The following is a 23704-nucleotide window of genomic DNA, read 5'->3' as shown; positions in this document are numbered from 1 at the left end:
GTTCAGGGCTCCCAGAGGTGGAGGAGCCCCGGCTCACAGGTGCTCAGGGGCCCCTGGGCAGCAGCCTCTCCTGGGACACTCCTGGGACTGCCTCTTGGCAGCATCTGCCCGGGTCTGCTCCCCCGGGGCAGGGTGGAGCGGTGGCGGTGCCGAGCTTTGGTCCCTGGACGGACTGCTTGGTCACTTCTTAGCTGTGCCCCCTTGGCTGGGCTGGCACCTCCTTACTGCTGAGCCTCAGCTTCCTGGTGTGCGGGGGAGCCATGCACCCACCCCGGGCGCTGTCAGGGCTGAAGGCCTGTGCTTGGCTGGTGGCAGGGCCACCTCTTGCATGGGATGGTCCCCAGGACCAGAGGCGGGTGGGTCTCACCGGTGTTCCTGAGTCCGTCCCAGGGAGGTCCGTCTGTCTGTCCTTAGATCCAGCAGCAGCCACTGGTTAGGACTCACGGAATGGATAGCCGGTAGAGAGCAGAGTGGCGTCCCCATCAGGGTCAAGTCTAGCTGAGGCTTCTTCTGTCCCCACCCTTGGCCCTGGGCCCCGTTGCTGACCCCGCACCCGTACTGCAGGAGATGATGCTGATGTCCCTCTCCTGCATGGAGCTGCAGCTGGACCAGTGGCTGCTGACCAAGGGCCGGAGCTCTGCAGGTAGGCCCCTTCCGTGTTCCCTGGAGGTCCACTTTCTGGAGTGGGCAGGAGCCGGGGACCGAGTCACTCCTCCAGGAGCACATTTCCTAGGTCACTTCATCAGGCCAGGAAAGACCTGGGTCTCTGAGAAGTGGCTGGGCCCCACAGGAGCCACCCACCTGCTGGTGACTCGGGACGAGGGCCGTGCCATCTCCGTTTCCTCAGTTCGTCACAGGACGCCTTGCGTGTCCCCAGATACGCCAGCTCAGTCCGCTTGGTGAGGGCCACGAGCCCAGGGTTTCTGCATCCCTGTTGGGCCTGTTGGGCTCTGACGCCGGCCACTTGGGGCCATGTGGCTCCGCGGGCTCAGGGCCTCAGCGAGCAGGAGGGCATCTGGGCCCCGCTCACGAGGTTGACTCCTTCCGGCCTGACGGTTTTCAGTGTCTCCTCGGAACTGCCCCGCAGGCGTGCTGAATGGCAGGTTCGGCCCCGACTTCCCAGGGGCCCACTTCCTGGGGGACCTCCTGCAGCTGTCGTTTGCCTCGTCCCAGCGGGACCTGTTCGAGGACGGCTGGCTGGAGTTTGTGGTCCGCGTGTACTGGCTGAAGGCTCGGTTCCTGGCGCTACAGGTTGGTCCAGGGGCAGCTGCTTGGGGAGGAAGCCTGGGCACCCAGCAAGGAGGGGAGGGGCTGGCCATGTGACGCAGAATGTGTGCACACGCCCGGTGGCACCTGGGCACTGGGCTCGGCTTCAGGAAGCGGGGTGTTGGGGGGACGTCAGGCCCCTGGAGCCAGCACGCCCACCGCCCATCTAGCCACAGCAGCGGGAGGGTCTCGTGGGCCCCACAGACCTAGAGAGGTTGCCTTGCAGCCTTGGCCCTTTGCTTGTGCTTCCCGAGAGCTGTGTGGAGCACCGGGGCAGGCTAACTGGCCCCCAGCCCCCTGAACACCGTGGCACCCTTCAGTTGGTTCTGGAGTGGGGCAGGGCCAGTCGAGTCACAACTCTGCCACCTTCGCTTGAGCTCTGGACAGGTTCTGGGCCGCGTGCCCCGGCCACAGGGGTCACCGTGCCCCCTGGGGCCCTGGTGTGAATCATTCGTTCATTCACCCATTCAGCAGATACGTGCTGAGCCCCACTCTGGCCAGCTGCTGTGTAGGGGGGAAGGTGGGCATTGGCCAGCCCACCCCCATGGTGCCCCCCATGTGAGGGGCTTAGGAGGCAGGCCCTGGCGAGCACGGTGAGTGCGCCTCCTCTGCCCAGGGAGACATGGAGCAGGCCCTGGAGAACTACGACATCTGCACGGAGATGCTGCAGAGCTCGGCCGCTGCTCGGGCCGCAGCGGGGGCTGAGCAGAGAGACGTGGTCATCCGCCTGCCCAACCTCCACAACGACTCCGTGGTCTCCCTGGAGGAGGTGAGCAGAGCTTCCTTGACGGTGTTTTCCTGTCAAAGGCCGGACCTGTCCGTGCGGACTAGGAGACAGGGCGGGAGGGGGCCTGGGAGAGGCAGCCCTGGTGTTCAGGGTGCCGTGGACTTGAAGGCTCCACCCTGATGGAGCACCTGCTGGGGGCCGGGGGCCGGGGGCCGGAACAGGGTGGGGGGTGTCTGCTGGGGGTGGGGAGGGTTTTTGCTTGGTCCCCAGGCCCGTGTGTGGGGGCAGCTCCAGCAGATTGAGGGGAAGCCCCCAGAAGCAGACCACCACTGCTCTGGCCCAGGGCTGGCCAGCGGCCTGTGGTTCTCCTCCTGTCCTCACTGTGCAGCCCCCGACCCCCACCCACAGCTCCGTGTCTGTGACACGTCCTTGGGCTGAGGGTGGCCATCAGGCCCTGCAGAGGGGCTTCAGGGCCAGGCCCAGTGCAGCAGCCTGCTACCCCTGTCCCGCAGGCCTCCTGGCAGAGAGGGCTCCAGGGGTCGGTGGTGGGTGCTGGCCTCTGGCGGGGGCCTGCTTGGTCTCTGAAGCCTCGTACCCCGGCCCAGGGGTCTGGGTTGCTGAAGTGTGACTGGGAGGCTGGCTAACTGTTTTGGCGCTCTCTGTCTGGAGTCTGTGCTTTTGGGGTAGTTGTGTTTTTCGGTGTATTTGTTCTTTGGAGACTGGAACGCCTTGACCCTCACAGAGGTACTGTCTGTAAAGCAGCCGCTTGCTGTGAATGCCTCTTGTCTGCGTCTGATAAGGGCAGAACCCTGGCCGCCTCAGGGGGCCCGCAACGGCTTGGTCAGCCAGTGATCCGGGCCTTTTCCAGATTGACAAGAACCTGCGGTCACTGGAGCGGTGCCAGTCTCTGGAGGAGGCCCAGCGGCTGTACGAGGCCGGCGACCACCGCGCCGTCGTACGCCTGCTGCGCCCCACCTTGCGTCCCAGCGGCTGCGACCGCGCCAAGCACCTGGAGTTCATGACGTCCGTGCCCGAGAGGCCGGCCCAGCTGCTGCTGCTGCAGGTGAGTGCTCCCGCCTCGCCCGCGCCCTCTGCCGTCTCCTCTGAGGGAAGCGGAGCGAATTCCTCCCCGAAGCGGCAGTGGGCGAAGGTGGTCAGAAGGTGCGCTCAAGGGAACCCCGCCTTTGGCTCTCAGCCTCGCGTGGCTAGTCGGGCTCAGCCATCCATTCACCTGATGGTCCATCTGCCTTTTTTTGCTTTTTATTTTCTTTTTTTCTAAATGCATTTTTCTACTTTATTGCTTGGTCTTCTTTTACTGGTTTTAAAATTAACTGTTGAGTACGGATAAAACTAGCTGAAACCCGTGTACATCGACAAAACAAAAGCACGGTGAGCTAACCAGCCCCGGAGGGTCGCGCCGCTGAGGGGAAGGAGTGAGCGTGGGTGAGGCCTGTGTGCGCTTTCAGCCCCTGCATGCCCCGCCCCCAGCGCCCAGGGCCTAGCCGGGCGTGGCGTCTGTGGGGCAGGGCATTCCCGAATCTCATCCCGGCCGGATGCTCGCCCTTGCCCCAGAGGCCTGCTGTGGGGCCTCACAAGCTCGGGCGTGTGGGCGTCCTGCCCGGCATGTGGGCGTGGAGGAGAATGCCCGGGGCGTGCTGGGCGGTGCGGGCTGGGCTGGCAGCTCCTCCCTCAGACTCGTTACCTCCCTGGGGCCTTCCGCTTGGGTTTGGGAAGGGAGCCCCGGCTTCTCTCAGGCTTCGTGAACTGGAAAACAGATAAGAGGTGTGGCTGGGAGCAAGTGGAACCAGAAGGGGAGGCAGGGAGTGAGGAGGAGGGGAGAGGAGGTCAGGCAGCCCTGCGTGAGGACGGGGAGGAGCTGCGATGCCCTCGGTGCCCTCACTGGGGGTAGGGGGCAGCCAAGTGTGTCCAGGGAGGGGCCACCCAGGGGCTCAGGTGCTCCTGCTTTGTGGTCTGGAGCTTCTGGGTGAGAGGACAGCACCACCACCCCCCCCCACTGCCCACAGCCCCGGAGGGATGGGCACCTGCTGAGGAGGCACCACGCTGAGCTGGGCTGAGACGAGGCCGGCTGGCTGCCCGGGAGCTGCTGCTGCCCGCGCAGGAGTGACTTGATGTTTGCCCAGCTTCCTGTTGGCGGAATGTGCTTTCTTTTTGGTTTGGACGCTTCTGATAAATTAAAGGTCTTAATCTTTTCCCACTCAAGTGCTTTTGTCAGTTTTTTCTGATTTTAAATTGCAGCTTCTGAAAAAAAAAATAAATTGCAGCTTCTGTTTTCTTTGATGTACAGAAGTTTTGAATTTTTAGCGCATCAAATCTCTTGATGTTTTCACACGGTGGTGCATTTGTTCATTATGCTTGGAAAGCCTTTCCGAGGCTCGAGCAGCCTTCGTCCTGTGGTTGCAGACTCAGGGTGGAGCTCCTGCAGTGCGCCTGGCACGAGGCAGGTGGGGGCCCTCTGACGGAGCCTGCTCTCCACAGCGAGGCCGGCCGGCGGCGTGACAGTGCACAGGCGGGGGTCCGTGCGCTGGGCTTCTCCCAGCCACGGTAGGTGTGGGGTTTGTGCTTGTAACCCGCTTCTCCGAGCGTTTGTAGGGCGGGAGCCTGACTTGGAGCCCCCTCTGGGACACGCAGGAGGCTCAGTCGCCCCGGGTAGATGAGCTGCCTGCCGCGTTCTTCAGCATAGGGTGGTTTCCTCACGGTCGTGTGGATTCCAGTCCTGATGTTTTGGGTTGCTGTTTTAGCACGATGTTACTGCAGGTCGTTATGTCTTCTGACTGTGCGTTTTCAGTTTATAGGCACCCTGGTGAGTTTTGCGTGTTAGCTTCAGACGTAGCCGCTTTACTGCATTCCCATTATCCCTGGCGGCCTGTTTTGGGGGGATGGTCTGTTGCCCCAGGCAGGGGTGACCTGTCCTCAGTCGCTAGCAGGTACTCTTCTGCCTTCTGGCTTTTTCTGGCCTCGAGCACTGGGAGTGGTGTCACGCGAGGGTGATGCTGGGGGCCCCAGTCTTTTCCTTGACTTTGTCACAGCCTCACCTCCTGTGTGCTCTCATCGAGAGGGCTCGGCTCCAGCTGCGGCCTCCACCTCTGCCCATGGGCTCAGCACACCTCAGCGGCTCCTGCCCGATGCACCAAGAAACACAGGACGGCCCTGCCATCCCCGCCCCAGGCCCCAGGGCCCAGGGGAGCGTGGCTGCCGTGTGTCCTTACCCTCTCCTCCTGCGCAGGACTCCCTGCTCCGGCTGGAGGACCACCGGCAGTGCTTCGAGTGCTCCGACGTGGCTCTGAACGAGGCGGTCCAGCAGATGGTCAACGCCACCGAGACTGCCGCCAAGGAGCAGTGGGTGGCCACGGTGACCCAGCTGCTGCAGGGCATGGAGCAGGCTCTGTCGGCGGATGGCAGCACCCTGCGGGACTTGTCCGCTGCCGGTGGCCTCACCCGGCTCACCAACAACCTCATCCAGGTAACCTGGCCGCTTCCCTCCCCGCCTGCCCCCAGCCAGCGCCTGCAGCCTGGCGAGCTGCCCGCCGTGACACCCCGTCCTGCAGGTCATCGACTGCAGCATGGCTGTGCAGGAGGAGCCCAAGGAGCCGCACGTGACCTCCGTGCTGCCCTGGGTCATCCTGTACCGGGTCATCCGGCAGGAGGAGGACGCTTTCCGCTCCCTGTGCCACCAGCAGCAGCTCCAGAGCCCGGCGGACGAAGGTGCGGGGATGCAGGGGCCTGCCTCTTGTCTGTCTGCATCAAGCTACGAGCACGTCTGGGCTCGGGTGCCAGAACTTTCCTGGACGGAGGCAGAGGCAGCGTCTTCGCGGACCGGGTGGTGGGGCGGGGCCACGGAGCGCGCCCTGCTTCCCGTCGAGTGCAGGGGGCGAGCCCCGTGCGGAGTGGGGCCCCGGGGCCTCGAGCCACCGGCCGCTCCTGGCTGGGGGCCTGGGCGGCACAGGGCACGTGGGCACGGGCTCCACTGCGCGGCTGTGACCGCAGGCCAGTCAGGCAGCCTCGCCCGCTCTGGGGACAGTGGCACGTCTCAGAGTCGCCGGAGGGCAGCCGGAGCAGCAGAGTCGCAGCCGCAGCGTGGGCTGGGCCAGCTCCAGCGGCGGTGCTCAGGGTGGGCCTGCGGGGCGAGCAGGGCCTTCACAGGCTGGCACTGGAGCCTGGGCAGCACCTGCGGACCTGTGCTCAGAGGGCGAGGCTAGAGCAGACCAGTGGCTCAGTGGCGTTCGGCCAGGAGTGTCGATACCTCCACCAAGTGCGCTCTATCCTTCGGTTTTCTTGCGTTTTCAGTATAAACTTGATGAAGGTACACGTGACTTTTATATAGCTGTGATTACCACACACACGTGTATGTGTTTATTCACCAGCTTGAAACTGCATTTACTGGGGGTTTTCGCTAGTCCCTGGCCGGGTCAGCCAAGCGCGCGAGCAGTGCAGTCAGCCGTGTTGCGGCGCCCACAGAGCCCATGTGCTCTCCTGCTCGGAGGGCTGCACTCTGCAGCTGTCTGTCAGCGGCTCTCTGCTTGTCAGGCCTCTGTGAATGAGAACTTCTGGGCCTGACGGTTCATGGTCAGGGGGAGAAGCAGGACCACCAGCAGCACCCACAGAGCCCTGTCTGAGGCCTGGTGGATGGCCGGGCAGGGGGGACACGCAGCCGTGGGGTGGCTGGGCAGGGCCCCCGGAGAGCCGGGCGTGTGGGCAGGCTTGGGGAGGCGCAGGCAGAGGAAGGCGCCCGCCCGTCTGCAGCCGGGAGCTCCCTGCTTGGCCGGCGGCGCTGCTGTCTACTGGGCCACACTGGAGGCAGCACCTCATGTGCGCCTTTTTGCTTCTGCTAAATTGACCCTTTTGGATAAATTTTTAGAACAGATATCTTTAGAACTCTTGACAAGTAGAGCCTCTATGTTTTCAAAAAAAGTTCTAATGGTGAAAAATTAAGGTTTACACCTATAAACGTGGATTATTTTTTTATAAAAATAATACAAAAAGTTTTGTGGATTAAGAGTCTTCTGTTAATTATGTAAACACAATGTAGTATTTTTAAAAAATTGCCAATAAGCAAACAAGGAAAGGAAGACAGTCCAATGCCATAAACCTTGAACAAGTGGGTGGGGAGACAGGAATCCCAGTGGGCTGGCTGCCCGTGTAAACCAGAACAGCCAGGAGCATACGACTGGACCCGTGGGGGGCGGTGGAGAGCTCACGGTGCTGGAGAAGGTGGAAGACGTGGAGGACAGAGGTGGTCCAGTGTGGGGTGAGGGAGCCCCCGTGGCCGCAGGGAACCCTGCATCACGTTCAAGAAGAGGTCCCTGAGTGGTAGCTTTAGCACCGAGCCTGCAGGTCAGAAGCGTGCGGTGTGTCCCCTAAAGGCTGATACACAGCAGTCTATATCCAGGTCCATCGTGGCCAAGGGGGTCTTCTGAGGACAAAGGCATGTTAGGTTTCTAAACTGAAGAAGCAGTTAAAACGAGGCTTGTTTCAGATTTTTCCCTGGCACGGTTCAGTGCCATTGGAGTGACGTCTGTGTGTCGACGTGGTTCTCACGGCAGGCACGTGTGGGCCGAGGCACGCAGCCGGGTCGTTTGTAATCACAGTGGACTCCAGCTCCTTGAGGGCGTCTCAGGAGCATGGCTGGAGGACAGTCAGTAATCCAGCGGGAGGCAGGAAGGGAGAGCGCCGGGAGGGAACGTGCCTCGGGAGGGAGCCAGCAGCCAGGCTAAGCGCGTGCAGAGCGGGACATCCGCGTTATCCCGGGCAGCACCGGAGCAGTGTGCACGAGCCGGCAGATGGAGCCGGGACAAGCCGCCACCGACCCAGGTGGCAGAGCATCCAGAGGGCTTGAACTTCCTCGTGTTCTGACTTTTTTAAGCAGTGCTTTTCAAAGCTTTTTTGGCTGGGACTGGCCAGTAATAGAAAGTCTGACACAGGTGTCGTGAAGGAGCCCTGGTTCTGCTGGGCGGGGCTCGCCCTAGTACTCTCTGTCCTGAGCCGACGGTTAAGGCTCAGAGTCTGAAGCACACCAGGAGTCCAGAGCAGCTGGCGACAGTGCCAGCGCGCACAGGCATTAGCCGGGACTTGGTCGCTCTTCCTCCTCCTGTGACAGTTAGGGAGACCTAAATGTGAGGGTTTGGAAGTTAAGCAGTGGTGTGTGCAGTGTGGGCTCTACCGTTGTGCATGACTTACCTGTGTCTTTCAAAGTGCCTCACATGTGCATGGAGAGATGCTTCCTGGGATGTTCACCAGATGTCAGCCCGGTTATGGCCGGGGCCGGCGGGCGGGGCGCCCTGCCGCCTGGGGATGGGCCCTCCCTGCTGTATACCTCCCCGCGTGAGCTGAGCTGCTTTCTGATAAGCACCTTCTAGGGTGGTAAAGCCAGACGCGTCATCACTGATTTAAAAAGAAAAAGATGAGAAAGGAAAGTGGGGCAAGCAGGGGGCCCACTGTGGGGCCCTTGGTAGATGGGGCGGGGGCCCGCTGCTCCCCGCTGCGTGCACGCTGACACCCTGTCGCCCGGTCTCTCCCCAGCGTCGGCCGAACCACCCATGCTCCCCTCGTCCCTCATGCTGCTCAACACGGCCCATGAGTACCTGGGCCGGCGGGCCTGGTGCTGTAACTCGGACGGGGCCCTGCTGCGATTCTACGTAAGTGCCGCCCCCCGCCCGCCGTCAGCCCTGATCTGGAACGTGCGTGCACGTCCTGTGTGGCTCTCTGCCCTCTCCGCCTCTCTCTCTCTAACACTTAAACTTGTTGACTCTGTTTCTTTGGTGATTATAGATTCATTCAGACTAAAGTCTGAATTCATTCATTCTAAAGTCAGTTCTGTTTTTCGGAGTAGGGTTCACGTAAGCATGAAATTGTTCAGGCGTTTGCTTCGGATTTTACAGCCTCTGCAGTGCCCCTCCCCACTCCAGTGTTCCTGTCTGGAGAATCCCAGGGACGGGGGAGCCTGGTGGGCTGCCGTCTATGGAGTCGCACAGAGTCAGACCCGACTGAGCGACTTCACTTTCACTTCTCACTCTCATGCATTGGAGAAGGAAATGGCAACCCACTCCAGTGTTCTTGCCTGGAGAATCCCAGGGACGGGGAGCCTGGTGGGCTGCCATCTATGGGGTCGCACGGAGTCGGACACGACTGAGCGACTCAGCAGCAGCAGCGGCGGCAGCGGGGCCCCTCGTCCTGCCCATGTGTCACCACCAGCGTCCCTTATCTGCGCTTCCTCGTCCTTTGTTGAGAAGTCTTGCATGCGCTTGGTTGCAATCAGTTTCTTCACCTAAACCAGCTGTTGGCTAACCAGTGTTAACCAGCTGTGAGCCTGCTTTCTCTTTGCTTTCTGGGTCGTTGAGTAGCACTCTAATATTAATTACTTTTTACTGTGTGTGGATTTGCTCTGCTTTTTCTAACTTACTGAAGTAAACGCTTATGTTGATCACTTTCTTTTTTTTTTTTAATTTTATTTTATTTTTAAACTTTACAATATTGTATTAGTTTTGCCAAATATCGAAATGAATCCGCCACAGGTATACCCGCGTTCCCCATCCTGAACCCTCCTCCCTCCTCCCTCCCCTACCCTCCCTCTGGGTCGTCCCAGTGCACCAGCCCCAAGCATCCAGTACCGTGCATCGAACCTGGACTGGCGACTCGTTTCATACATGATATTATACATGTTTCAATGCCATTCTCCCAAATCTCCCCACCCTCTCCCTCTCCCACAGAGTCCATAAGACTGATCTATACATCGGTGTCTCTTTTTCAGTCTCATATACAGGCTTATTGTTACCATCTTTCTAAATTCCATATATATGCGTTAGTATACTGTATTGGTGTTTTTCTTTCTGGCTTACTTAACTCTGTATAATAGGTTCCAGTTTCATCCATCTCATTAGAACTGATTCAAATGTATTCTTTTTAATGGCTGAGTAATACTCCATTGTATATATGTACCACAGCTTTCTTATCCATTCATCTGCTGATGGGCATCTAGGTTGCTTCCATGTCCTGGCTATTATAAACAGTGCTGCGATGAACATTGGGGTACATGTGTCTCTTTCCCTTCTGGTTTCCTCAGTGTGTATGCCCAGCAGTGGGATTGCTGGATCATAAGGCAGTTCTATTTCCAGTTTTTTAAGGAATCTCCACACTGTTCTCCATAGTGGCTGTACTAGTTTGCATTCCTACCAACAGTGTAAGAGAGTTCCCTTTTCTTCACACCCTCTCCAGCATTTATTGCTTGTAGACTTTTGGATCGCAGCCATCCTGACTGGCGTGAAATGGTATCTCATAGTGGCTTTTATTTGCATTTCTCTGATAATGAGTGATGTTGAGCATCTTTTCATGTGTTTGTTAGCCATCTGTATGTCTTCTTTGGAGAAATGTCTATTTAGTTTTTTGGCCCACTTTTTGATTGGGTCATTTATTTTTCTGGAGTTGAGCTGTAGGAGTTGCTTGTATATTTTGGAGATTAGTTGTTTGTCAGTTGCTTCATTTGCTATTATTTTCTCCCATTCTGAAGGCTGCCTTTTCACCTTGCTAATAGTTTCCTTTGTTGTGCAGAAGCTTTTAAGGTTAATTAGGTCCCATTTGTTTATTTTTGCTTTTATTTCCAATATTCTGGGAGGTGGGTCATAGAGGATCCTGCTGTGATGTATGTCAGAGAGTGTTTTGCCTATGTTCTCCTCTAGGAGTTTTATAGTTTCTGGTCTTACGTTGAGATCTTTAATCCATTTTGAGTTTATTTTTGTGTATGGTGTTAGAAAGTGTTCTAGTTTCATTCTTTTACAAGTGGTTGACCAGTTTTCCCAGCACCACTTGTTAAAGAGGTTGTCTTTAATCCATTGTATATTCTTGCCTCCTTTGTCAAAGATAAGGTGTCCATATGTGCGTGGATTTATCTCTGGGCTTTCTATTTTGTTCCATTGATCTATATTTCTGTCTTTGTGCCAGTACCATACTGTCTTGATAACTGTGGCTTTGTAATAGAGCCTGAAGTCAGGTTGATCACTTTCTAATACACCTGCAGTAAAGATTATTGGTTTTCCCCAAGTACATTTTTAGGTGCATGCCATAAGTTTTGATATTTGCTGTCTTCATGTAACCCATTTCTAACTTTACTGAGTTACGTTTAGAGGATCTGGTCTGTACTGTGCCTGCTGCTGCTGCTAAGTCGCTTCAGTCGTGTCCGAGTCCTAGCGACCCCATGGACCGCAGCCTACCAGGCTCCCCCATCCATGGGATTTGCCAGGCAAGAGTACTGGAGTGGGTTGTCTGTGGAGACTCGCTTTTTATTTCTAGTCTTGATGGAAAATGCCACTGATAGTTGAAGAGGGCTTGCGTTTGCTAACAGCAGGGCATAACGATGTGGCATAATCTGTGGCTCTGCCTCCACAGATTCACCCATTGGCTGTTGAGATCACCTTCTCTGAGGGCCTCACTGGTGTCTGCCATAGGTCCCCGCGGCCCTAACGGGACTCACCGTCTGCCGCGTGACTAACTCTAATTCACACCCCTCCGGGGCAGCCTGAGGGTCCCACGGGCAGCGACGGTGTCCACCGTCATCCTGGACGGTGCCCAGCATGAAATGGTGCTCATGTAGAGGCCCGGGGGGTAGGCAAATGGTGACTTGAATGAGTGTGGCCAGAAGCTGCCTGGGTGCTGGCAGCAGGAGGCTGGGCGGGCCCTCCTCAGGCCCCGTGGAGTGGCCCCAGGGCTGGCGGGCCTCCCCCAGGCGCCTCTTCCCACCCGCCCGCCTGCTAGGTGCGCGTCCTCCAGAAGGAGCTGGCTGCGCCCACCCCCGAGGACGCCCACCCGTACAAGGAGGAGCTGGAGACGGCCCTGGAGCAGTGCTTCTACTGCCTGTACAGCCACCCCAGCAAGAAGAGCAAGGCCCGGTACCTGGAGGAGCACTCAGCCCCGCAGGTGAGCGCTGCCACCCCGGCAAGAAGGGCAAGGCCCGGTACCTGCAGGAGCACTCGGCCCCGCAGGTGAGGGGCTGCCACCCCGGCAAGAAGGGCAAGGCCCGGTACCTGCAGGAGCACTCGGCCCCGCAGGTGAGGGGCTGCCACCCCGGCAAGAAGGGCAAGGCCCGGTACCTGCAGGAGCACTCGGCCCCGCAGGTGAGGGGCTGCGGCGTCAGGGCAGCAGGCCCAGCAAAGGAAGGGCGTCCTTGCAGGAACGGGTGTGTGACTGTGAACTGATTATCCAGAAACGCGGCAGCGTGGCAGTTCTTCAGTAGATTTTTCCCCCTAGTTGGAGTCATACAGATAATTCCTTAGAGAGTTTCCATTCATTTGATGTTGGGTTTTCAGACTGCAAGTAGGTGTTAGCTCATGGCCCCTGAACACAGTCAGTGAAGCTTTGATCTGAGGGAGCCCACCCCCAAAGTGCGCGCTCCTGTGGGCACAGTCCTGCTGTGACCCCTTCGCTGTGCAAACTGCCCCGGCCCAGAGCAAGCCCTTGCTCAGTATTTGGCAGCCAGGTGACTGCCCTCCAGTGCGGCCGTGTGGACTCACAGGGGGAGCCCTCAGTCCCGGCGTCTGTCTTTGTGGAGGCCGGGCTCGTGTTGGTTCACGTCCCCCGTCACGCATGTGGGTGTGGGGTCGCCGTCCGTGAGCCGTGTTTCAAGTGCACAGGTGTAGTTTCCGGCTTTCCCGTGTGTGTGACCTTGCTGCCAGGGGCCACCGAGCGTTCGCATGAGGAGCTCTCACCGTGCATGCCCCAATTGCACTCCGACCGCCTGTCTGCCTGCAGGTGGACCTGCTGTGGGAGGACGCCCTGTTCATGTTCGAGTACTTCAAGCCCAAGACCCTTCCCGAGTTTGACAGCTACAAGACCAGCACCGTGTCCGCCGACCTGGCCAACCTCCTGAGGAGGATCGCCAGCATCGTGCCCCGCACCGCGCGGCCCGCCCTGAGCCTGGACAGAGTGTCCGCCTACATCGAGGGCACCTCTGTCGAGGTCGGGGTGGCTGCCGGCCGGGGCCCGTCTCCCGCACCGCGGCGCCTGTGCGCCTCAGCCCCTCACGCTTGCCCTCTCGCCTGCCAGGTGCCCTGCCTCCCTGAAGGGGCCGACCCCTCCCCTCCAGTGGTCAACGAGCTCTACTACCTCCTGGCCGATTACCACTTCAAGAACAAGGAGCAGTCCAAGGCCGTCAAGTTCTACATGCACGACATCTGCGTCTGCCCCGACAGGTGAGCGGCTGGCTGCGGGAGGGCGGGGCTGGGCGAGGTGCCCCAGAAAGAGGAGGGCGAGGGCACGGAGCCCTCTTCCCCGGTCCCGGGCGGCCCTCTGCTCCTGGCCCGCGGTGGAGGGGGCTGCCTGGCTCCAGCCTGCTTGGGCGCGGAGGGCGAGGGCACGGAGCCCTCTTCCCCGGTCCCGGGCGGCCCTCTGCTCCTGGCCCGCGGTGGGGGGGCTGCCTGGCTCCAGCCTGCTTGGGCACAGCCTCTGCTCCTGGTCCCGCCCCCAGCCCTGGGGAGTCGGCTGGACACCTGCTTCCTCCAAGGCCACATCTCTCATCGTGGCTGTTTGCATCTTTGGGGCGAGGCTGCCATGGTGGTGCTGATCTGCGAACCGGTTGTACCTGAGGCCCAGGCTCTCTTCCCAGTGAGCAGGCCCTGGTGGCCTCTGCCCGAAACACAGGGCCTGGCTTGCCCCTCCCGAAGGGCCAGCTCAGTCATGAGGTCCGGCTCGCTGGACTGAGAGCCAGCAGAGAGCCAGCCATGCCTCAGAGAGCCAAGGTCGAGAGAGGTCCCTCTGCGGGTGACCTGTGTCTGAAGGGTCTGAGGGGCACTCGTGGGCAGCCTTCCTGGGCGTTCTCGGGGATGGGGAGGTCTGCCTCATCAGTGAGTGGGGGGCTTGGGTGTGAGGGGAGAAGCCAGCATGTGCCTCTCACGGCTGAGGGAGAAGCCGCCTGGAGGAGCCCTTGGGGACCCTGTGACCCCGTGTCCGTACCACACACTCGTGTTGGTGACCAGGGTGGCGGAGCCTGCCCTGGCTGCAGGCAGGCCCGTGGGTGCTGCTGTGGCAGGTATGGAGGGACCTGCCCAGGCAGAAGGCCCCCAGCTATTCCCACCGTGCTCCCCCCAGCCTCCTCCCCCCGGCTGGCGAGAAAGGCTGCTCACCATCTGCTCAGGCCTCCCCTTCCCTCATCCCCAGGCCCAGGGGGCGGAAGTGCCCGGGAGAGAGCCAGGGAACTTTGTGAGCCGGCAGGCTCCCCGACATGGCATGGCCCGGGGACGCCAGGGGCCGGCTTTACGGCTCCGCTCAGATGGGTGGAGACTGAGCTACCGGAGGGCAGTGTGTCCATGTGGACGCTGCTTCTCTCTGTTGTGCGCTGAGAATGCTGGCCTCTGAGGGCCCACATGTGGCCTCGGGTCTGAGAGAGGCCCCTGCGTCCCCCCCGCAGCCTCTCTGGGGTGGTCTCAGGATGCTGGGTCTTGGGCATCCCATGGTCCCCGCGCTGTCATCTGGCTGCTGGGGCCTGCCCTGGGTCCCGGGGACAGCTGGTGGAAGCTGGGTGACGGGGGTCTCAGGGTCTGAGCTGCCCCAAGCTGAGGCTCAGGGAGGCTACGGGGCATGAGGTCCCAGCTGCAGGACAGCCCCTGTGCACCCCTCGGAGCTGCCCTGTGGGGCCACCTTCCAGGCAGGGAAGTGGAGGGCAGCAGGGTGGCAGGCCTGGCCTGTCAGGGTAGTGCCCGGGCGCTGGTGAGGGGCCTGGAGACCTGTGCCCTGCACGCTCCTCGGGTGGGTCTCTGGCTCGTGGTGCCTGTGGCAGCAGTGTGCTGAGCCGTGCTCCGCCGTGCCTGCAGGTTCGACTCCTGGGCGGGCATGGCCCTGGCCCGGGCCAGCCGCATCCAAGACAAGCTGAACTCCAACGAGCTGAAGAGCGACGGGCCCGTCTGGAAGCACGCCACGCCCGTGCTCAGCTGCTTCCGGCGGGCGCTCGAGATCGACAGCTCCAACCTGTCCCTGTGGATCGAGTTCGGCACCATGTCCTACGCCCTGCACTCCTTCGCCTCGCGCCAGCTGAAGCAGTGGAGGCCCGAGCTGCCTGCTGAGCTCGTGCAGCAGGTGAGGGCGGTGGGGAGGGGCTGAGGCCCTGCTCCCTGCACGCCCTGGCCGGGGGGTGAGCGCTGGTCAGCACAGGCTTCAGGGCCATGGCAGAGCCATTGTCTCCTCCCTCTTCCTTCCGAGGGGCTTGTTGAGTCCTTGTGAGACTGTCAGCACCGTGCTGGGGTGTAGGGTGGGTGCTGTCGGGGCTCCCGTGGCTCCTCGAGGGGACACAGAGGAGCTCCGCGGTGCGTCCAGGCACGTGTGGCAGGACATCTTTGTCCAGGGAGGTTTCCCTGGAGAGTAGGCACGAAGGGGCCTGCATGTGGACTGTCTGTGGTCAAGGCCGCTGATGGTCGTGGGGCCGCAGGGAGGCCTGGGGACAGCAGACGCTTAGCCAGTGGGACCCTCGCCCCGGGCGAGCACCGTCAGCTTGCGCTTGAGTGAGGTCTCTGTCGCCAAGCCGAGGACCCCCCAGCACCTGCAGAGCAGCACACGGGCTTGCAGGGCCTTGGCCTCATGCCTCCCCTGACCTCTGCACAGCGCGCTGATTTGAGGCGGCCTGGGCCTGCGGAGCCGTGAGGAGCGCGCAGCGTAGGGAGCCGAACTGAGGCAGGAATGCTTGCAGGAGAGGCTAGTGTAGAGCCCTGGGGACTGCCCCAGGGACTGTAGAGGGCTGGTGGGGGTCCCAGAGTCAGATGAGGGCCCAGGGTGGTCTGGGGGCCATCTCAGGGCTGTTGGGGGTCCCAGAGTTAGATCCGGGGGCCTCCTTCAGGGCTGTTGACCCCACAGTCAGACGAGGGTCCTGGGGGGTCCGGGGGCTGCCCTCAGGGCTGTTGCGACCCCGCAGTCAGACGAGGGGCCCTGGGGGGTCCGGGGGCCGCCCTCAGGGCTGTTGCGACCCCGCAGTCAGACGAGGGCGGGCGTGTCCCCTGCAGTTGGAGGAGCGGCGGGACAGCATGCTGGAGACGGCCCGGCACTGCTTCACGTCGGCGGCGCGCTGCGAGGGTGACGGGGACGAGGAGGAGTGGCTCATCCACTACATGCTGGGCAAGGTGGCCGAGAAGCAGCAGCAGCCGCCCCCCGTGTACCTGCGGCACTACGGGCAGGCCAGCCACCTGCTGCACGAGGAGGCCGCCCGCTACCCCAAGAAGATCCACTACCACAACCCCCCCGAGCTGGCCATGGAGGCCCTGGAGGTGGGCTGTGCCGGCCCGGGCGGGCGCGCGCTCCCGTCCCAGCGGCCATCCCCTCCAGGGTGCTCACAGTCCCTTCTCGGGGGCAGCGTCAGCCCAGCACTGCAGCTCCAGGCCCTTGTACCTGCAGCCTGCTCCCTGGGTGCTCGGCGGGGCTCCCAGCTGGGGCACGGGGGAGCCGAGGAACTGCGACCCTCTGGACCCCTGGGTCACGGTCTTGCATGCTCCTCCCGAGCAGACTGTGCGCCCTGCCTGGGTGTGCGTGTGGGTTCAGGTGGCACGCTCGGGGTCCTCCCTGGCGCGCACGTAGTCCACGAGGCGGGTTCCAAGGACATGGTGCAGGCCTGAGGGCTCCTGGCTTCCTGGGCCTGGGGCTCGTCAGCGCCTTTTCAGGCTGCGTGTCCACCCCACCATTCCTCTGCCCAGAAAGCAGCTGGGAATCTGGGGCAGAGTCTGCTTGCCTACCCCTTTTTTGTATTTATGTATTTGCTTCAGTTTATTAAGTTAACAATCATTAGTGGTTAAGGAAACTAAGAATCGAATTGTTCGAAAGGATTTAAACTGAAAAGTTGAAAGTCCCCGGCAGTCCCAGTTCCCCGCTCGCGGTACTCTACGTTAACAGCTGGGTCCTGTCCTTGTCTTTCTGGACGTGTTTCCTGTTAACACGCAGACACGCAGTGACGTGCTCAGCACTTGATAACCAGTCTTTCTCCCCTGTTGAGACGTAGTGGGAGGGCCTGGCAGGCCCCCCCCGCCGCAGGCACCCAGCCCCTTCTCTGGTATGGCCTCTCGTCTCGGTGCCCGCGGTGCAGGGATGCCTGTGCAGGCGCTGTCCGCTCTCCACGGTGCCGGCCGGAGGAGGAGTGCAGGGAGGGCGGTACTGGATGAACCCTGGGGGGGTCGGGGGCGGGCAGCCCTGCTCGGCCTCTGGGGGCGCTGCTCACGCCGTGTCATCGTCGTCTCAGGTGTACTTCCGGCTCCACGCGTCCATCCTGAAGCTCCTGGGGAAGCCAGATTCTGGGGTCAGCGCGGAGGTCCTGGTGGGCTTCATGAAGGAGGCTGCAGAAGGGCCCTTTGCCAGGGGTGAGGAGAAGAACGCACCCAAAGCCTCAGAGAAGTGAGTGGGGTGCTCCTGGCGGCCGGGTAGGGTGGGGTCTGCTGCGCCGTCGAGAGCTCAGCAGTCAGGCCAGGCCCCAGGCACCCAGTGGCAGCTGGGGTCCTTCTGTTGAACCCCAGATGCAGAGGCTGCTTGAGCGCCCTGCACCTCCCCGTCACCTCCCAGCACAGCTCTGCCTGCGTGGACGCTGCTCAGTGCAGCGTCCTGCCCCAGACCCAGGCAGGGGTCCTCTCTAAGCCTCACTGAGCTCAGGGTGCTGGGGCCGTGGTGTGATTGCCTGGCGGGCCTCCCCGGGGTGTGGGTTACCTGGTGTCCATGTCCTGGAGCTCTGGCTCGGTTCGCCCCATCTCTGGGCCCACGCCCAGCCGGGCTCTGTGCTCTCAGCTTGTGGGACAGGTGGGCACACGTGTGGACGCCACCCAGGTGGGACGCAGTGTGCCCAGAGGTGATCGTCAGAAAGGGCCCTCCAGGCACAGCAGGAACAGGCTTCGTGTGATTACAAGTCTTTTTTTATTTTGACTTGAAAACTATACAAGTGATGCGCACAGACGCTAGTTGCAGCAGCTCCGGCGGGCGTGAGCGTGGACTGGCACGTGGCGACCTACCCGGCTGTCCCCAGGGCGCGCTCTGTGCGTTCGCACACGCTCCAGGGCCGCACTCAGCTCCCGGCTCCTGGACTCTGTGGAAACGCGCCCCCACAGGAGCTGGCGGGTTGGCGGCCCCGCAGTGGGTCTGGGACTGACTCTGAGACGCTACCCACCCGCGGGCACGTGCTACTCCCGAGCGGAGCCCCGGGCGCCGTGCTTTCTGCGGCCTTTTCCTTGTGCACATGTGAGCATGGCCACACACTGACCAGGATGAGATCCCTCAGACCCTGGGCGTCACACGAGGTGCTGGGGGTGTGGGTTGGGTGCTTCCAGGGAGGCATCTACCTGCTGTGAGACTTGAGCTGGCAGCAGGCGCAGCCGTAAAGATTGGGCTGCGACTGGCTAGGGCTGGTGCCCGAGTGGGGCCCTTGGGGCTACCCCTCCAGCCCTGGGACGGTGTCACTCAAGGAGACGGGTGCCACCCGAGGGGACAGTTGCCACCCGGGGACAGGGGTCACCTGAGGGGCTGGTGCCACCCGAGGGGAAGGGTGCCACCAGAGGCACGGGCCCCGCTCAGGGGAGATGGGCCCTGACGCACCTGCCTTCCGGCCCGCAGGGAGAAGGCCTGCCTGGTGGACGAGGACTCCCACTCTTCAGCTGGGACACTGCCGGGCCCCGGAGCCCCCCTCCCCTCCTCTGGCCCAGGTCTGACTTCCCCACCTTACACAGCCACTCCGGTTGACCACGATTACGTCAAATGTAAAAAACCCCACCAGCAGGCCACGCCGGACGGTACAGTCCCTGTTCCCCCTCCCGCCAGCCCAGGGCGGCACGCCAGTCCCGGGGGGGCGCTTCGGGCAATGAGTCGCTTTGTTGTGTGAGGGGGTGCTGGGTGTGGGGTGACACGGGCAATGTTGCGGTCTTCATCAACCTCATGGACTCACTGTGACCCTCTGCTCCCCACATGCTCAGGGCCGCCACCTGCCCTGCCCCCAGGGGCCTCCCCGAGCTCGCCTTGCCCGCTGGGGGCGGGGGACCTGAGAGGCCTCGGGGATGAGACAAGCTGGCGGGGAATCGGCCGGCACCCCCCGCGGGCCGGGCAGGCGGCGGCCGGTCACGCATTCTCACTGACACCGCAGGCCTGCATGCCGGCCTCGCAGTGCGGCCTCCTCGTGCTCCCCGCCTGCGCAGGGCGCACCTGCCCGCGGGCCTGGGGGCCGCCCAGAGCCCTGGTCCCGCGTCACCTGGCACAGCAGGACCCGGGCAGGGCCCCGAGGGCAGGCGCGGGAGCAGGGCCCGCAGAGCCGCAGGAGGGCCCGGGGCACGCTCGACCTCCTGGGCTGCCGTCTGTGCCCTGAGGGGAGCGCGTGCTGGCTGGGTCCCCGCCAGGGCTGTGGGTGTGCGTGTGCAGATCTGCGTGGGTGGTCTGAGTGTGTGCTGTGTGTCTCCGTGCCCTCTCACCCGCCCGCCCCGAGCAGGGAGCACGGATCCGGAGCTGGCCGGCCTGTCCTCCCACTACGACCCCACAGACATGCCCCAAGCAGGGCCTTCCCCACCCCGCACCTCAGGGTGAGCCCTCTTGGGACCTTTCATCTCGAGGACACTGAGAAAACACTGGAAACGGGTCCCTGCTCGGGAAGTCCTTTCTGCCAGGTGCTCTCTGGAGGACTCGGGGCCAGGCCAGCCTCAGGGTTGGCAGCACCGCTCGGGTGCCCCGCCCTGGCACACGCCTGTGCATGGCGCTGGGGAGCAGAGCACTGCAGACAGGTGCTGGTGTCACGTGTGCTGGGCACCTGGCTTTGGAAGCATGTGCAGGGAGCCGTGCACACAGCCCAGGCGCCACCTCAGCCCTCAGGCTACCCTGCTGCCCGCTGGACAGGGCGCTGAGCGCCGGGCCCACCTCAGGCCGCACTGCTCCTGAGGACAGCTCTGCCTCAGCCCCAGAGGGCGGATGGGTCAGCTCTTACCTGGAGAGACTGGGAGAGGTTCCGGAAGGTGGCCCTGGTCTGTGTAGGGAGTTTGACGACTGCTCACCATCTTCATGATCGCTTAGCATAGCGTCAAAGGCCCGGGTGCTCTCTGAACTGCCCACACCAGGGTGGGGAGCTTTCTGCTGCCCGCCCACAGCCCTGGGGAGAATGCCTGGAACCAAGCAGTTCCCAGGCAGCGGGAGGTGCGCATGGCTGACCGAGGGCCCCGGCTGGGCCAAGAGGGGCAGGCAGACAGCGCAGGGCCTCTGCTCCGCAGCCCTGCAGCCTCGCCTCTGCCCGCCTCGGGAGATGCTGTGGAGGATCTCAGCACCAGAGTGCGCTGGCGCCTTCGGGGTGCTTCCAGAGATGGCTGTTGACACGGGCTTGACCCAGCAGGATGAGAGCCCTGAGCAGGTCCTGTGCTCCCCAGCGCTGCGGTGGGGTGCCAGGTCCGGGTCCCTGCGGGAAGCTCTGTGCGGTGGCTCCGGGCCGGGTCCCAGGTGTGGCACCGGGCACCCGTGCTCGCGGTCACCTGGCAGGCTTGGCCGTGGGTCCTGTCCCCTCTGAGGGAGCGGGCTGAGGGCAGGAAGCTGCAGGGCTAGTTGGGGCAGGGCCAAGGGCGGCTGGGGTCTCAGGTGGGCAGTGGGGAGTCCCCACTGGGAGGCCCCTGCAGGCCGAGGGTGCTGGGTGTGTGTGTCTCCCTGGTGGGGGGTCGCTGCCAGCAGGGTCCAGGGAGTAGGCCTGACAGAGTGGCCCGGCCCTGGCATGGACTGGCCAGGGCCCTTGCTGTCTCCTTACTTCCTCCACGTCACCTTGGAGTCCCGGAGCGGGCGGGGGCCTCAGGTGGGCCCTCCAGGCAGCCTGTGGCCCTGCCCTTGGGGAGTCCTGCTCCCTGAGCCAGGTGTGGGCACCGCCCTGGCCCACTTGGATAGGAGCAGGTGTGAGTCTGTGAGCTGTGGACAGAGGGCCTCCCAGGGTGGGAGGCCTTGCCAAGGGCGAAGCTCAGCCAGGACGGGGGTGTGCGGGTCAGGAGGGCAGGAGCCGCCGGGCTGGGGGCTGTGGGGTGCCCGTGGGCCCGTGTGCAGCAGAAGCCCCGGGGTGGGTGGGCCGTGCGGGCCCTTGGGCAGCCCCCGCAGCACGCATCGTCACTGCCACGCCACCATTCCCCCACCTGTGTTGTGTCCACCTGTGCCCGTCCCTGTGGTCGCCCGCACTGCCTCCGCCAGCATTGCCCGTGCCACCCCTAACCCTGAGCGCGCTGCCCCGGCCGTCCCGCTTGCGCTGCCCAAGCTCGCTTCAGGGACCGAGCTGACGCATGCTGGCCCTCGGTGCGGCTCCCTGCTGCCCGCGGCCAGGGCGCCTCCGCGTCGCTGTGCTGTGTTTGGAGAATATGTGTCTGATGCGCTTGGCTTCCGTCCCGGCTCCAGCCGGACGCACCGCAGCCCCGGCCCCCTGCACCGCCCGCCTGCCCGGCAGGCCCCTCTGTCCCAGCTCCAGCTGGACGCACCGCAGCCCCGGCCCCCTGCACCGCCCGCCTGCCCGGCAGGCCCCTCTGTCCCAGCTCCAGCTGGACGCACCGCAGCCCCGGCCCCCTGCACTGCCTGCCTGCCCGGCAGGCCCCACCATCTGCACTCCTGTCGCTTTGCTGCTTTTCACTTAGAAAGGCTGCGAAGGCAGCAGACTCTTGCGTGGTCTCCCAAGGACAGGGCCTGGGCGTGTGTCTGGGTGGGGCGGGGCAGCGTCCTTGAGGACAGGTGGACGCAGGGCAGGCTGTGTTCTGGGCACAGACCAGCCCACGGCTCCTGGGCGCTCCTGCATCCCATAGGGCGGGCCCAGCGTCGGGCCAGGGCAGGGGCTGGGAGAGGGCTGGCCCCTGCGCCTCCTCTTCCTCCCTCCCCTGCGCCTCCTCTCCCCCACTCCCCTGCGCCTCCTCCCCCCTCCTCCCCTGCACCTCCTCTACCCCGCTCCCCTGCACCTCCTCCCCCCTCCTCCCCTGTACCTCCTCTTCCCCCCTCCCTGGTCCTCAGGCCGCAGCTCTTCCTGGTGTCTGGGGAGTGCCTGCTGGTGCTCAGCCTGGGAGAGGGCGCTGTTGGGGGAGTCTAGATGAGGCCTCGGTTGGGTCTGCGTGTCCCTGGGGCAGTGCTCAGTGCCCCGAGGGAGCGTCGTGAGCTGCCTCTGGGGTTTAGTGGGTCAGGAGAACTTCGTGGAGGAGGGCCATTTCAGGCGAGGGACCGTGGGAGCAAAGACATGGAGCTTGGAGTTTGTCATGGTGTTCGGATGCTGAGTGACCAGGTCGGAGAAGAGAGACCCTGAGGGGAAGCTGCTGCTGCCTTTCTTGGGAGTGTGGAGTGGGGTCCCGGTGTTTCTTCTCCAGGACATCTGTCCAGTCTCCTAGGCCTGTATGGGGGGGCCCCGTTCCATGGCCAGCCCTGCTCCCGGTGGACGAGTCCTTTCCTGGTGGTCATCAGGGCCTGACGGGGCAGACCTCGCCAGTTTAAAGAGTTCTGAAAATACTGACTGCGCTCAGGTTAACTTTTCTTAGAAGCCTGTTGTTTTCTGGCCAGCGGAACAGGGTCATCCTGTTGGGGTTCAGCAGCCAGAGTGGCCACAGTTCTGACCACACCGGCATACGGTTCTTTCCTTGAGCCTTCATGTAGCCCAGCTAAGGGACTGGATGGCTGTGGGCCATTTCCAGTCATCCTGCCAGAGCGAACGGAGAGAACACAGCAGGAAGCACGTGTCTTGTCAGCAGAGCTCTTTGGGGCTGGCCTGGGAGTCCTCAGAGTCTAGGGGGTGTGGGCTGAGTCAGACCTGCCTGAAGAGAGCCCCAGGGGACGGGCCCCCCCTTAGTCAGCGGGCCGGGCCCTACTCCCTGCACCCCCAGCTCTGTCCCCTTGCCCTGGGCCCTGGGCTCCCCCTGAAGGTTGGGGAGGGGTGCCTGGGTGGTGGGTGGTCCCCAGGGTCCACCGTGTGCCTCTCCCTGGAAGGCCCTCCCATCCAGCCCTGTGGGTCTCCCGGCTCTCCACTGGGTCTGGCCCTGCCTTAGGACTGGGGCCTGGAAGCCCCCAGCATAACCCCTGCAAAGGCCTCACGGGGGCTTGACTGGCTTCTTGGTGTGAAACCTTGCTTGCTTCGTAGTACTGGAAATCAGGATCGTTTTCAGCAGCCTCACGCTGACCCTCTTAGACACACAGAAGATAGGAAAGACCTGTCCCAGGGCCTGTAGTCCCCAGTGGTGGCCGTCTTTGCAGCGACACACGTGTCCTCTGGTTCGCAGGCATGAGCACCCACATGCTCTTGCCCCCCAGGCCCGTCTTCCCTAGAGCTGCAGGGCGCTGTCCGACGGTGGCCCTGCAGGCTTCAGGCCCTTTCCCTGTCCCTGCTGAGCTGCAGCCTCTTGTGACGGTCGTATTTTACTTCTCTGATTGGTTTATTCACAAGTCTTTTTACGGAGTAACGTAGCATCTGCACTGGGGTTGAGACGTCTTCAGGGACTGAAGTCTGTCCTCGGGTGACGTGGTCCCACGTCATGGGCGGCGAGCCCCTCCCCTCCGTCAGGCTCCTGCCTCGAGCTCGGTCAGCTCACGCTGCGTGGCTGCGGTTCTTCTGCGGACAGCGATAGTTTAGATAAAGTAAACGTGGAGAGGAGGGGCGGGGCGTCTGTGACGCGGTTGTGTCGATTCCTTGTGTCTCGACAGTGCTCTTTCTACTTGTGTGTGTGTGTCTTAGATTTCTCGGGGACTTGGGATAGCACGTGTAGGACAGAAGACACTGAAGGCAGTGAGGTT

The 23704-nt window shown here is 62.5% G+C and overlaps 1 protein-coding gene across 1 annotated transcript in view; it reads left to right on the top strand.

Moving 5' to 3' along the window:
* Positions 1-23704, top strand: part of CABIN1 (calcineurin binding protein 1) — a 71579-nt gene that overhangs the window by 15616 nt on the left and 32259 nt on the right. Inside the window, 14 exon segments of the mRNA XM_027566174.1 lie at positions 565-643; positions 1064-1251; positions 1883-2035; positions 2862-3056; positions 5238-5474; positions 5560-5716; positions 8531-8646; positions 11756-11917; positions 12749-12955; positions 13043-13188; positions 14806-15067; positions 15985-16245; positions 17208-17359; positions 18563-18738. Coding sequence (XP_027421975.1) covers positions 565-643; positions 1064-1251; positions 1883-2035; positions 2862-3056; positions 5238-5474; positions 5560-5716; positions 8531-8646; positions 11756-11917; positions 12749-12955; positions 13043-13188; positions 14806-15067; positions 15985-16245; positions 17208-17359; positions 18563-18738 — 2491 coding nt within the window.

This window comes from Bos indicus x Bos taurus, chromosome 17 (genome assembly GCF_003369695.1).
Source record: "Bos indicus x Bos taurus breed Angus x Brahman F1 hybrid chromosome 17, Bos_hybrid_MaternalHap_v2.0, whole genome shotgun sequence".
In the NCBI taxonomy this organism is placed as follows: domain Eukaryota; kingdom Metazoa; phylum Chordata; class Mammalia; order Artiodactyla; family Bovidae; genus Bos; species Bos indicus x Bos taurus.
This window is presented reverse-complemented; position numbering and strand designations above follow the sequence as displayed.